Source organism: Pygoscelis adeliae, unplaced genomic scaffold, assembly GCF_000699105.1.
Source record: "Pygoscelis adeliae isolate BGI_AS28 unplaced genomic scaffold, ASM69910v1 Scaffold14, whole genome shotgun sequence".
Taxonomy (NCBI): Eukaryota; Metazoa; Chordata; class Aves; order Sphenisciformes; family Spheniscidae; genus Pygoscelis; species Pygoscelis adeliae.
The window spans coordinates 15,190,659-15,205,246 of record NW_008825109.1 but is presented as its reverse complement, the minus strand read 5'-3'; the positions used below and the strand labels follow the sequence as shown (position 1 = coordinate 15,205,246).

The 14,588-nt window shown below is 36.5% G+C and overlaps 1 protein-coding gene across 1 annotated transcript in view; it reads right to left on the bottom strand.

The window, feature by feature from the left end:
• Positions 1-14,588, bottom strand: part of NCAM2 (neural cell adhesion molecule 2) — a 156,073-nt gene that overhangs the window by 38,775 nt on the left and 102,710 nt on the right. The window contains exons 13-14 of the mRNA XM_009327895.1: positions 10,434-10,553; positions 8,404-8,525 (exon numbers count right to left, since the gene is read on the bottom strand). Coding sequence (XP_009326170.1) covers positions 8,404-8,525; positions 10,434-10,553 — 242 coding nt within the window. The remainder of the gene's footprint in view (positions 1-8,403; positions 8,526-10,433; positions 10,554-14,588) is intronic.

Below are 14,588 nucleotides of genomic sequence, written 5' to 3'. Positions count from 1 at the left end.
AGGATAAAACAATATATACTGTCAAACACAAAAGCCATCTTGTTCAAAGGAGTATCAAAAACAGTCAGTAACAATCCATGCAGTCCTATTCTTACTAAACACTGAAGTATATTGCAGTGGCAAAAACTGTGGCTGAGAGCCAAATCCTTGCCATCCAACCCATAGAGCAACACAGACCCAGTCAGTGGTTATAAACTTTCTGGGAAAAAAAACCCAACACCTTCAAATACAGGGAAGTATAATGTTTTGCTGCAGACTACTATGCTTCTCAGCAGCTTATATTTAGGCTCTTCGCTGAAGCATCTTGCTCTTGACTGATACAAGTGTCAAAGAAAATAGCATCTAAATTAGACAGTTCAGGGCCCAATCATGCTCCTTATGCCTGGGGGTTCTTTTGTCCCCAGCCTTCAGAAAGTAGAGTGACACACTAAACTCCCTTATATGCACTGCTGCAATAATTTATTTTCTACCAGTGCTGAGTGTGATGTTTTTTCCACACTGACTTCACCTTTTCTTAAGCTCTTTGTTGCTTCTTCTGGCATTGGTACTGACACATGATAGTCCTGGGAATGATTAAAATACAGTAAAACACCTTTTCAGGAACATTTGCAGCAAGGTGAAAGTGCCTACTTGGTGCTGCAGTAGACCAATGAAAAACATCAGAATGGTAGCTACCTTTATCATGAAAAAAACTAAATACACTGGAGTAAAAATAGTTTACTCATCATATAGTGAAACGGGTATTTTCTGTCAAGGATATTTTCCCCTATAGTCATGGATAATTTCTGTTGCAATCATCTGACGTGCCACTGAGTGAATCCACCTATATTTACATTCCACTGAGTGAATCCACTTATATTATCACTATATCAAACTACTTTTACAAAATATAGTTTTGTATAGCACTGCCAAAAAAAAAAAAAAAGAATTGATACTGATTGCAATATTCATATGCAAATACTCCTTAGTAATATCAGGAATAGCAATGTTACATACCACTATATTTTAATGGCTGTTTAAGTTGGTGAGGTTTGGGAGGATACACCTAGATTCCAAAGAATACCAACATGAGAGAAATCAGAAGATCCGTACATGATCTTGGTGTGTGCACATACAACCGTGTGAATATACTGGGGAATTCCAAAGAGGTTCAGAATCTCAGAAGGAGAAAAAATATACTGAATTGGAAAACAAAGATTCAGGCTAATATGGTTCCTGCAGGTGGAAAAACCAGCATTGCAAACAGATATATGACTATATTTTGAAAACAAACTGTAGAATTATATGTGATGAATAGAATGAGCTTAAGATTTGGAAGGAAAACTAGACAGATTTCTGTATGAGGCTGCTCTTCTGCAGACATAAGAATAAGTGAAAAGGCAGTTGTTCCACAGTTTGGTCAGGTGAAGAATAATGAAAGAGCTGAAGTGTAACAGGATACCTGCATGCTATGCCAGAGAAGTGACACCCTAAGTTTAGTTGAAAGGGAAGCTGACTGGGTGGATTGAGATAAATGAAACAAAGCCCAAGCCCTGAGCTAAAAGACAACAAAATGTTTTACAAAGAGTGACAAACACAAGTTAGAAAGAAGAAGAATAAAGAAAGTATCTGGAAAGCAAGTTGTATTCTTCTACAGATAAACAGATGAAGTCTTCCAGAATACAATCTGCTTTTGGCATCTTAAAGAAAAAAAGAACAGAACTGCAATGTCCTTTATTATAGCTGTTATTTAACATGCATTTTCAAGTACTTTTTACTAAGTAGAGTTCAGTAATGTGTCCAGATTTATTTTGCTGTTAGTGTAGAAATGGAAAGAGGGGAACAAGAATACAAAACAAGAGACTGTCAGTTAAATCTTCCTACAAATCTTCCTGTTAATGCTAAGACCCTTTAATTGGTAGCTTAAGGAGCAGAAAACAGAACTACAAGAGAACACTTCACACCTTATTAGGCTGTTCTATTATAAATACAGCTTAAAATTTATAGAAAGCTCCACATATGGACAGTGTTCTACAACAGAGGAAAGAAACTTCTAAATCACAATCTACAGCCTAATTTGAGGGGTGAGTTAATATAAATGTCTTCAATAATCATTTATTATTAGCAGTTGTATCATTAATATCCACCAACAAATGCACATTTTCAGAAACTGCAATCAGATCTGCAACCTCAGAGATGAAATTGTTCCTTTATTTCCATTTTGTTTTGTTTCATATAATGGGGAAATACTCCTTTACAGAAGGTCACTGATGCTGTGAGCCTAACCAATGACTGGCGATTTCTGGGGATCTTACTGCCCATTTCCATTACTCTTAAGTCTTAGATTCACACTGTCATCTTCCCAGTATAAGACTTTGGTTGAAACAAACCTGCCACAGTGCCACAGACTAAAAAAAACCCCACAAATTATTATTTCTTAATTGTGTGTATATTTGCTTTAAATATAAGCATCAGCCAAATCTGTCTCAGAAGTGTCTAAGAGCTAGATTTGTAAAACAGCTGAAAGTAACCTAAGCACCTAAATACCCTGAAAAAAAAAAGAGTAAACAAAGCAGTGTGAAACTCCAGCCTACCATGACTTGGCTGCTTCTCAAAACTGAGGGCACATCTGACAACAGTAGAAGTAAAGCCAATCCACTGTTTAGGCACCTAACCATTCACTAGTCTAGAAAACAACATCTCTCTCTCTAATGGTCATTTTACATTGTACCCAAGATCACATTTTCTGGGAACTCATAAAAAGTGAGCAAAAGTGATTAACCCCCTTTCAACCCTTTCCCTTATTCTCCATCCTCCCTAAATTGTTGGACTGAAAAGTTCTGCTCAGACTTGTTATTATGGTGGTCCCTGTGATAAAAAATGGGCAGGAGATGCCACACTATCTTGAAAGCTGACAGGAAAAAATATAAAGAAATCCTCATGGAAGACAATCTGATAATTTAAAGCAGTGACTTCACAAGAATCCATTACATTAGGACCGTGCTTTGTAATGCAGGACAAACATTGAACAAAGCACAAAATGGCTGATAACGTACATAGTGTTAAAATGCATAGAAAGTCCAAGGATCTGGCAGGTAAAGTGGAACTTAGAGATGCAAAAGCATTTAACTGTTTTATGGTAGGTATCTCAGAGTGGGAGTAAATGAGAAATTATCTCTTTTTAAATTATTCGTATTTACAGAAGTTTGTTCTAGAACCTACATAAAACAACAAAATGAACACAGTCCTCCATCAACATAGCCAAACAAGAGTGAAGCACATAACCTATCAATCAAACACTTGTCACTGCCAAAATTCAGAGCTTTAATAGTAACGCTGTCATAGCTCAAAATGGTGAACAACTTTTAGGCCTGTGAAAACTAGTCGCTCCTCTAACATTTCCTCCAAACATCATTATCAATGTAAAAGGAAAAAATAAATTAAATGCTGTTATTGTTTTTCAAAATAGGATTTTAATCAATTTTTCTTGCTTCTACCTAAAAGTTTATAACCATAAAAAATGGATACTTTCATGATTTCATTCTAATTCCAAATTTTTACTGAAACTTGGCATGCCAGGGAAAAACAAAAACAACCCCCTCCCCCTTTTTTTTTTTCTAGCTTACTGTTGGCATTCTGTGACCTGAAAGTATAGAAACGGAATTCCCTTTTCCAATCACTAAGAAGCCTATTTCAATACTTGGTTTTTAAGCATTATGAAGTATTTCAGGATATGGTACCAAAATAATAACTGAAGGCTGGGAACAAATCTCGTCAAGATAATAGACTGATACGTATTTCCAGGGAACAGTGGGCAACATTAAGCACCAAGCACAAATTCACAATTGTAACACACGCAGCTACAGAATATCCATCACGGTCAGGATACACTTGAACAGTAAGCACAAACTTTTGCTTGTGTCTGTATGAGTCATGCGTCAGTGATTATTCCTGTGTGATCACACTTTGTTTGCATGCTGTTTCTGGTGCTAAGCTTAACCTGTGTAATACCTTCCAAATCATACATAGAATCATAGAATCATTCAGGTTGGAAGAGACCTCCAAGATCATCGAGTCCAACCGTCAACTCAACACCACCACGCCCACTAAACCATGTCCCTAAGTGCCTCATCTACACGTCTTTTAAATACTTCCAGGGATGGTGACTCAACCACTTCCCTGGGCAGCCTCTTCCAATGTTTAACCACTCTTGCAGTAAAGAAAGTTTTCCTCATGTCCAATCTAAACCTCCCCTGGTGCAACTTGAGGCCATTTCCTCTCGTCCTTTCGCCAGTTACTTGGGAGAAGAGACTGACACCCACCTCGCTACCACCTCCTGTCAGGTAGTTGTAGAGAGCAATGAGGTCTCCCCTCAGCCTCCTTTTCTCCAGGCTAAACAACCCCAGTTCCCTCAGCCGCTCCTCAGAAGACTTGTTCTCCAGACCCTTCACCAGCCTCGTTGCCCTTCTCTGGACACGTTCCAACATCTCAACATCCTTCTTGTAGTGAGGGGCCCAAAACTGAACACAGTATTCGAGGTGCGGCCTCACCAGTGCCGAGTACAGGGGCACGATCACTTCCCTATTGCTGCTTCGTAGCCTGCCTTTCTCTTGCTGGTCTGTGCCTGGCCACCCACCTGCCCTGAGCTGCTGTGGCAGTCTCTCCCCTGTATCCCAAGTGCTCTTTCCTCCTGGCCTTCTTTATACCCTCACCTTCCTCTTAGTTTGTACAATCTCTTCAACCCTCCCGTCTAGCTTTTAGTTTATTATTATAGTACTTGGTAAATGACACAGCAGAAAATAGTCATTTACAAATTCAGTACACACTTCCCCAGTAATTTGCATGCATGAAGCTTAACATCCATTGTGCAACACCAGAACATCATCATGTGTGCCCCAACCAACGTTAATAGCACCATAAGCAGGAACAACCAAAAGGGAGCTTGAGTCAGTCCCCACTAAAATGACACAGTTACTATGAGAAATGTGGTTGGGGGCTCATGTCCTGCATCGGGCAGGATGCTTGTCTAGGGAATCCCCATCACCGCTCTTGCCAGCTGGCTACTGGGGAGCAGTTTTCCCTTCTCTTTCTCTCTCTCCTCCTATTCTTTCCTAAGGTAACGTCGAAGTCAATGTATGCCATCAGCTTCAGACTCCATCAGTGAAGCTTTGTAAGACTCTCTTGACTTTGTGCAACAGCATGAATCAATTTGAGGCTGCTACTCATAAAAATTGCGTAGTACCTACTTCTCTGGAATACAGAACAAAACGTGAAGCTTCTTATTATCTGATTATAGTTAGTAAGTCCTGCCCATAATATGAATAAACTGATGTTAGGAAAGCAATATATGACAGAATGAAACACAGAAAAACAAAACTTACCAATTGCCCTAAACCAGGCTATAATATTGCTATAATATGTTAAAGGCTGTCCTTCTCCCAGTTTAAAAAAAACCAAACAAAAAAACCTGTATAAAACTTAAATATGAGGGAAGTGACTCTTAATAAGACATAAGCTGCTATGAAACACAAAGAAAAATCCACTAATGTATAGCTTGTTATCTAATATGCTCTTTAAACATGCAAGCAAATACATTGGTCCAGGTGCTAATAATGAGGCTGGCAAGAGTTATAGGAAAGCTAATTAAATATGACCAATGGGGAAGATAGAAGAGAAGCAGTCAACAGATAATTAAGAACTTTAAATAGCATCCATTCATTCTGATTAAAACACCAAAAAATTATTGTGCTTTTTTATTGTAGGAAGGCCTTTAATTTAGTCAAATTTCTTTTTCAATTTGAAGCTTAAAGAGTTATGGATTTGAGGTCCAAGTAAAAGATATCTTCTTCAGTAACCTATTAAGTTTCCAGATCCTGCTTAAACTGTACGTTTATCTTTCAACAATACACATGAAAAGTGATCTTTTATACTATAATCATAGAATCATAGAATCATTAAGGTTGGAAGAGACCTCCAAGATCATTGAGTCCAACCGTCAACTCAACACCACCATGCCCACTAAACCATGTCCCTAAGTGCCTCATCTACACATCTTTTAAATACCTCCAGGGATGGGGACTCAACCACTTCCCTGGGAAGCCTCTTCCAATGTTTAACCACTCTTTCAGTAAAGAAATTTTTCCTCACGTCCAATCTAAACCTCCCCTGGCACAACTTGAGGCCATTTCCTCTCGTCCTAGCGCTTGTTACTCGGGAGAAGAGACCAACACCCACCTCGCTACCACCTCCTGTCAGGTAGTTGTAGAGAGCAATGAGGTCTCCCCTCAGCCTCCTTTTCTCCAGGCTAAACAACCCCAGTTCCCTCAACCGCTCCTCAGAAGACTTGTTCTCCAGACCCTTCACCAGCCTCGTTGCCCTTCTCTGGACACGCTACAACATCTCATATTCGAGGTGTGGCCTCACCAGTGCCGAGTACAGGGGCACGATCACTTCCCTGCTCCTGCTGGCCACACAATTTCTGATACAGGCCAGGATGCCATTGGCCTTCTTGGCCGCCTGGGCACACTGCCGGCTCATGTTCAGCCGGCTGTCAACCAGCACCCCCAGGTCCTTTTCTGCCAGGCAGCTTTCCAGCCACTCTTCCCCAAGCCTGTAGCGCTGCATGGGGTTGTTGTGGCCGAAGTGCAGGACCCGGCACTTGGCCTTGTTGAATCTCATACAGCTGGCCTCGGCCCATCGATCCAGCCTGTCCAGGTTCCTCTGCAGAGCCTTCCTACCCTATATTTGTATATAATATTGTACCTTAGTCAAAACACTAGATTAAAATCAGGTTTCCAAAAATATTCAGGGTAGATCCAAAATCATTTAGCTTGCTTAAATCACAGAAACAGATTAAATTCCATATACTGCATGCATATATTATATCCAAATGGTTTATTTTCTTATCTTCTCAATTATAAATACTTAGAGGCATTGTAATCTAACTAGGAAGGTCAATCCCACAAAACTGCATTGTATCTTGTAGTGCATATCTTACTACCCTCTCTCTTCTTTACAATTACTTTTCTTTTATGCCAACTGTACTCACTGGACTGAAAGTCATTTAAGAAGGTCAATTAAGATTTAGGGATCAGTGATATCAGAATAACTGCTGGTTATTCCCTCAGGCTACTCTTAAAAACTCTACCAAAGTTTTCTCAATTGATTTGGAGCTACCAATCTTCTTTGGTCATACTTAGCTTAGGAAAGTCATTTTACATGCCAGGTTTAGCACTTGGATAATCCCAGAAATATCATCAAAAAGTTACATTATAGGAAACATAAGGAAATGTAACAAAAACTATTACAAAATAAGGAACTGGCTTTTCCTTTTTGGGAACACTAAAACAGGTTCTGCATTTAATTTCTCAAATATTGTTTATTTCTGTTAAATACAGTCCTCACTATCTTCCGTTTAACATGTCTAAATATCTGGTGTTACATTCCTAATCTCTTTTAGACTCTCGAAATGGACATGTAAATCTGCTATTGCACTCTGGTAAAATGTCTTTTTACCTGGTCTAGTCAGATAAAAGTAGTATAAACTTCCTAAAAGGATACAAAGAAGTTATTAGAAAATGCACACGTTTTAATTAAATTAATTGCTTTTGACAGCTGTATAGTTACTTCTTCAACCCAATCATTTCTAAACATAGTATATCAGGAAAGAAAGGATATTTTAGCTACTTTAATAATAAAAAAAAAACCCACAATTTTTTTCATAGAAAAAGAAATTACACATTGCAGAAGAGCCTGTTTTCTAAGCTTGCCAGATTTGGTGAGAATACCAAATCAGACTCTAGCTGACAGAAGACCAATAAACTCTGCACGATGGTTGTTAAAGAACTGATATGTACACTGACACTCATGAAAGTCCTAACAATTTGTCAATTATTTGGCTTTTTTAAGCTGACCCTTGGAATCTAGGAAGACAGAAAATATGAAACATGATCAGATAATTAATCTCATTTAAAATTAATATGGAGCACTGGAATATAGCTTTCTATCTCTAGGATGCTATCTATCAATACAGATGCATTTGTAACAGGTTAATAATTTTCTGTTCAAACAACCCTTAATTATGTAACTTTAATGTCTGCTAATTTACTGCACTTTTGAGAGCTGAACATGAATGTTCTTCATTTACCATGTAAAAAACCAGAGAATATAGTTTTCTTGTTAGAATGAACTTTCAGTTACGCATTTAGGAAGAGCAGGGTGCCTTCCTTTCTTTTTTTTTTTTTTTTAATAATCCGGCATTAGCTACATAGTTACAAGAGAAAACATATTATACTAAATCTTTTTTTCTTTTTGTAGTATGCAAACCATTTTGTTACATTTCAAATCATATCAACACTCTTCTCTACATTAAAAGCAGATATTACTAAGCAAAACCAACCTATTTTGATTAACTGAAATACTTACACTTCTGTATTTGACAATATATTCCAAAATGGGGGCACCTCCATCATCTTGTTTAGTTATGCTAAGTTTAAAACTCTTGCCACTTCCTGGTTGTCCATGAATTGAAGGGGGGCTTGGCTCCCCTAAACAAGGGAAAAAAACAGTAGATAATATTAATTCAGCAATAAGATAAGTCTTAAATTGCAGCTGGGAGCTTGTCCACAAGATTTTTAATCAAAATCTTTAAAATCAACATGATCCTTCCAAGCACTGCAAAACATCCTTAATAAGGGTGTTAAATATTTTGCTTAAAATATGTTCTAATATAGATTATCTCATACAAGGAAACAAAATTAAATCAAGTATGAAAGTATTTGTTTCTTTGAGACTGTGAGTTTTGACACTTTGAAATGTAATTTAATTCAGAAATAATTTAGCCATCAATTCAGCAAGGCTGGTGAGCTGCTAGTCACACTGGAGTTTAAGAGTAACACTATCTTACAGGAAAGCAACCTTACGCATAAGATTTAATCCCATGTGTGAGATCTAAATTGTAAAAACAGATATTAGCTAACTTAACTCTTCGATAAATGTGCCAAGGCAAAATTAGATGCTTTTAGAGTAGTCTATATTAAGAATAAATATAAAGAATAAGATTTCCAATAGCAAAAACAATTTTCTCTGTAATGAAAGGATAAAAATAACCTTAAATGTACAATTGAAGTGTTAATATTCAGCTTAAGCCACTTTTCTAATGGAAATTCACAGACTAATTATAATTTCTATACACAATGCCTATTATAAAGTTTTAGATCAGATCCTAAATGAACATGTGCTGTCATACTGAAGTGTCTTATCTTCAAAATTTCTGTAAATTTGCATTCACCCAGAGAGCTACAGTTCCTTTAGAAATATTTGTAATATTTGTGTTTATCCCTTGTCATAGTAAAGATAAATTGTCTTAGATCTCAACATAGAATTTGCCTAGCTTTCTATCACATAACATATATATAATTTCTATCAGTTTCTATCACTTTTTTATCAGGTATGACGTCCCATATGAATAATAGCAAATTATTTTATCTGTCATTCAATATATTTAGCATATGTATATGCTTTAATCAAAAAGAAATTTGAAAGTTGCCAAGTTACTGGTTTTCAACATAAGAAATGTATCAATAAGAACATAATACAGTAACAGAAATATTTTATGTTCTTTGTAGTCGTGTGACTTCTATTGTTCATTCCATTAGGGCCAGTATTCTTAACTATACTGAGTAACGCCCTACTCAGAAAACAGCTCAGTTGCAACAGATTTATGAGAGACTAGTCTGGTAATAGTGGCTGATGTATTTTGGTATATCTGTTTGAGTACTCTACAGTGCCATCTGGTAGTTCCTTCATTTTTCTTCTCCCTTCATATTTAATTTATTTATCATTGTTTCTATTTAAAAGTAATTTGAGAAAAAAAAATTTCATTAGCCCTTAATATTTAAATCTGAATTTCTTGCCTATAAAGGTTACTGAAAATATAGAAATGGCTTTCTAGCATTTATCATTTGCATGTAATCATAGTTAAAACAAATTATTCTCATCATTTTTCCATAGCTTAAGATTTCTGTTTGAGTCTTGATAATTGCAAAACTTGTGGCAGCATAGTTTGCTGAAGAAATGTCTCCACAAAGCGCCAATTCATTTCTCACAGATGTCTATAATACCCTGGGCGTAAATGAGAAAAAGTCCTTAATTTAATATCTTTCATGGTTTGTGCTCTTGAATATTAAACAAAGATTTGTCTAAGTCTCAAAAATATAGATAATGGGAAAAATTATCTAATTTAAGTTCATTCTTACTACTAGGTGGAGGGAATAAGAGGAACAAAACATGATTTCTGAGAAACAATGTAAAGACATGTTATACACTGGGAAGTAGCATATAAATATAAAACATATTATCCACAGTGAATCATACTTGAAATTATTAGCTGATCTGGAGATAACATATTCTAATAATCATTTACATTTTCATTCGATAGCACAGGTATTACTCACGGACAGGTAAGGTCTGAAAGATCTCGATTTTGCTATACTCTCCTTGCCCTTTTCCATTTACAGCAGCTACTTTGATTTCATATGTCGTATTTGGTTCCAAATTGCTGAGAACAACCATTGCTAAAGGAAAGGGAAGAAAAAATATGGGAACAAAATTTGATGAAGCAATAAATTTTTAAAAAAGTCAACAAATTTAATAATTTCTTTGCTTCACTTGCAACTTAGAGCCCCATTTTCTAATAGTCCCATGGTTCCAAACTTAGCTTTGTTGTTGAGTGTTAATAGCCCTTTTTTCTTCATCTGCATAAAATCATTGTTGTGACTGAGCAATTTATGCTTCTGAAGAAATTTAACGTCAGTGTTACAGAAGCCATAGGCAACAATTAAGGACCTTGATGGGGATTGATATTTTATGTTCAGATTGTGAGCACAGGAGACATGAATCTGGCAAAAAATTATGGAAGTTTCCTTTCTCCTAGCTGGCAATGGGCATCTGATGCACATTCAAGCCACCTTCATACAGTTCATAACTTGCCATTTCTCCCTCATGGAAAGCAGTATCAACCGTCCTTGGTCTACACTCCTAGACACATCTACGAGCACATTAGTGGTAAATTACTGGTGCTATGCTCTGCCAGTTCAACCACGTATTCAAGACCTAAAATGACAGGTGGCTATGACGATCAAAGGAAGAGTTCTGAGTTATCTACTAAAGACCTGAAAGTGAATTAGGCATGTTTGTACGTATTCAAGAAGAGGTGTATGGAAATGCATATTAAGTTATAACAAAAAAAAAAAATGATTTGGGAAGCGGACAGGTTTGAACTTAGGACATGCTTTCACAAATCAAGACTGAATCCCTGCCAGCAATCTTTCACACAGCCTGAATCTATTCCTAGGATTCTACCTGGAGATGCCATCAGAAGCAGAAAACAGGGGGAAAAACTTCCCAAAAAGAATATTATACAGCACTAAGAATATTGTTACTGCAACATACAGCAATAAGTCCAGAAACAAAATCCAGGAAAGGGATGTTGGATTCCAGGATCTTTTATGGGAATGCAGTATTATATATTACCATACTACTGTATGTTACTAATATCAGTGTTGAATATGCACCTGGAAGCTTCAGTCCACATAGAGTTCTTGGATCATTACCCTGCCTTTACAAGACAGCTTCCTTTTATTGTCTCTACAGCAATTGCCTGCTTGCTGTTTGCCAGCTCTGTGATGAGCTCTCCAGATGTCAGATTCATACTGGGGAATGGACATAAATTGGATGGACTTTACTTGAAGCACATCAGTATTTGTCTTGCCCAGAAAAGCAGGGGCTGTATTATCTTACAAAAGGATATAGAACTGTAATGTCTTGAGAAAGAGCCAGTAGTCTCTTTCTCAGTCTCTAGGGAGCTTAGTTTTTTTCATTATGGAGAAGTATTTTAGTAGTTGCTTTAGGCTTGCTTTTCAAGTTCTATATTTAATGAAAGTATAATTATTTCTGTCAGTACTCTCTTATTCTTTTGAGTCCCGATTTATTAGAATTTCTATTTCTTTAGTTTCTGCAGCAGACAGACAGAGGTCCCATTACATGTGGAGCTAAAGGGATTTAATGAATTTTGGAAAAACAGTAACTTTTACATTTCACACTCTATTATGAGCACTTTGCTTGAATTTGCCATTGAAACATGATAAATGCTTCCTTGTAAACAAAACACTGGAATTTTATGTATGTCTTCCAGCACATTTTAGCTTTTTCATTTTCATGAGATTTAAGAATATCAAACTATAAAGTATAACCATGTCATGAAAAAATAAAGTACCATCATGAGAATAAGAACAGAATTTGGAGAATAGAAGGATTATGACATATAACATTCAGTTATGGTAAGATGAAATTTAAAACCTAAACCAAGCAGTAGCAGTGTTTGACTTGCCTTTCAGCCATGATTACTTTCCAAGGCTGTATAATTTAACTGAAAATAAACCTTAGGGCATACTAAAAATTAGTGTTACTGTAAATGTTTTCAAAATTGAAACAACATAAAAGCATGACTATGAGTCTACACTTAATAAAATGTGAATGTGTTAACTACGTAAAACCTAAGGATCCGATTCCATAAACGCTTGAGTGACTCCTGCGGCCTATCTAAAGGAATAAAATTACTTATATATGCAGTATTTAAAGAATCAGTGTCTACTTTAGAATCCCCTGCACAGCACTATGTGTCTAGATGCAATGACTCTTACAAATACATTTATGGAATTAATCCAACTAAATCTGATGGCATATGTCCTCAAAAACTGGAACCACTTGGTATCAGTGATGGTATGATGTGGATATATTTCATACATAGGAAAAAAATATATAACTATGACCTCCTGGAAAACAAAGGAAAGAACCATTATTGATCAGATCACTTTAAATACTCCAGTTGTAAAAGAATATTTAGAATAATTAAGTAAGATTAAGGAACTATCCTACAGCATGTAACAAAAGTGCAGAGCTTAAAAGTAATCTAAGAGTAGTGAAAGCTTTCACTGCTTGCTAAGTGTTTTACATTTTTGAAATATGTTGAGAATGGAAGAAAATACTTAATATAGTTTTGTTTTGTTTTGTTTTTTTAAGATCTGTATTTGTCATTTAAGCATAAAATCAGGTTATTCATCTTTCCATATATAAACAAAACTCTTCTTACAGCAGTCCATAGCTCACAGCCGTGGCCACAATGGTATTTTGATTACAGTTTTCAAAGATCACTGAAGTAATTAACTGTAAAATTTCAAATAATATTCTGAAAGAAACATAGGAGTTTCAGTATATGAATGTGAAAAAATTGGTCCACTGCATACTGTATGTGTGAATTATGCCATTGGCATATTCATTGGAAAATATCAAGTCCCAAATATACTGAAAGTGAAATTCCTTTATTTGTTTCAGAATATGATCTGAAATTTTCCAGTGTTTTTCTACCTGTCTTATCTACCTGCTTCTGGTTTTATATTGTCTTTCTAATCATAGTATCTGCATGATTTATCTGACGTATTCAATTTTGTAGTCTAATTGATTTTGCTGGGATTATTCACACAGTGACTGGTTACATTGAGGAGTAGACTTCGAAGAACTACTCCAAAGAGAAAAAAACAGAAGATTCTCTTGTGAACTCTGCAGGTATTGCTGGGCTCAATTAACATGATGAACAACATCTCAGACCTTAGTGTTTTCCACTTACAAGAAGATAGACAGGGCGGCCGCAAGTCATATGGTACCCTTGGAGAGATCATGACACAAGAAGTTATCAGTTATCTTGGTTTTGTTTTAATATACTGCACAGAGAGTTTTTTTGACAGAGTATTGAAAGAACTTTTTTTTTTTTTAATTTTGTAGACCAGAATTTAAAAAGAAACACAGCAACCAAGAAGTACTAAACCTTACTGAACAGCAAACCCCAATTCAATCCATTCTGTGGCAAGAATCCTAAAGTTTAAGCAACATTAAAGTCCTTATTTTTTATTATACAGATTCTTCTGATTTGCAAGGAAATCTAAAACATTAAAGCATGAACACAGTACAGAAAAAAAACCCACAAAAAATTATATTAGATAGATTAGATGATAGACAAAAATCCAGAACTCCATACTATTTTAAATACAGAGTGTAAGCATTTCAGCTAGAAAAGTTTACTTTATTATTGTAGAATTTGAACGGCTATCAAGATAGCATGGATAACCATGGACTTCCGGAGGGTGGACTTTGGCTGTTCAGGACGCTGGTTTAGAGAGTCCCCTGGGAAACAGTCCTGAAGGGCAAAGGGGTCCAGGAAGGCTGGACGATCTTCAAGAAGGAAGCCTTAAAGGTGCAGGAGCAGGCTGTCCCCATACACTCTAAGAAGAACGGGTGGGGAAGACGACCAGCCTGGCTGAACGGGGAGCTCTTGCTGGGACTCAGGAAAAGAAGGAGAGCTTACCACTTGTGGAAGAAGGGGAAAGTGACTCAAGAAGAGTACAGGGATCTCGTTAGGTCATGCAGAGAGGAAATGAGAAAGGCAAAAGCCCAGCTAGAACGCAACCTGGCCGCTGTCATTAACAACAACAAAAAAAGTTTTTACAAATATATTAATGACAAGAAGAGAGCCAAGGAGAATCTCCATCCTTTAT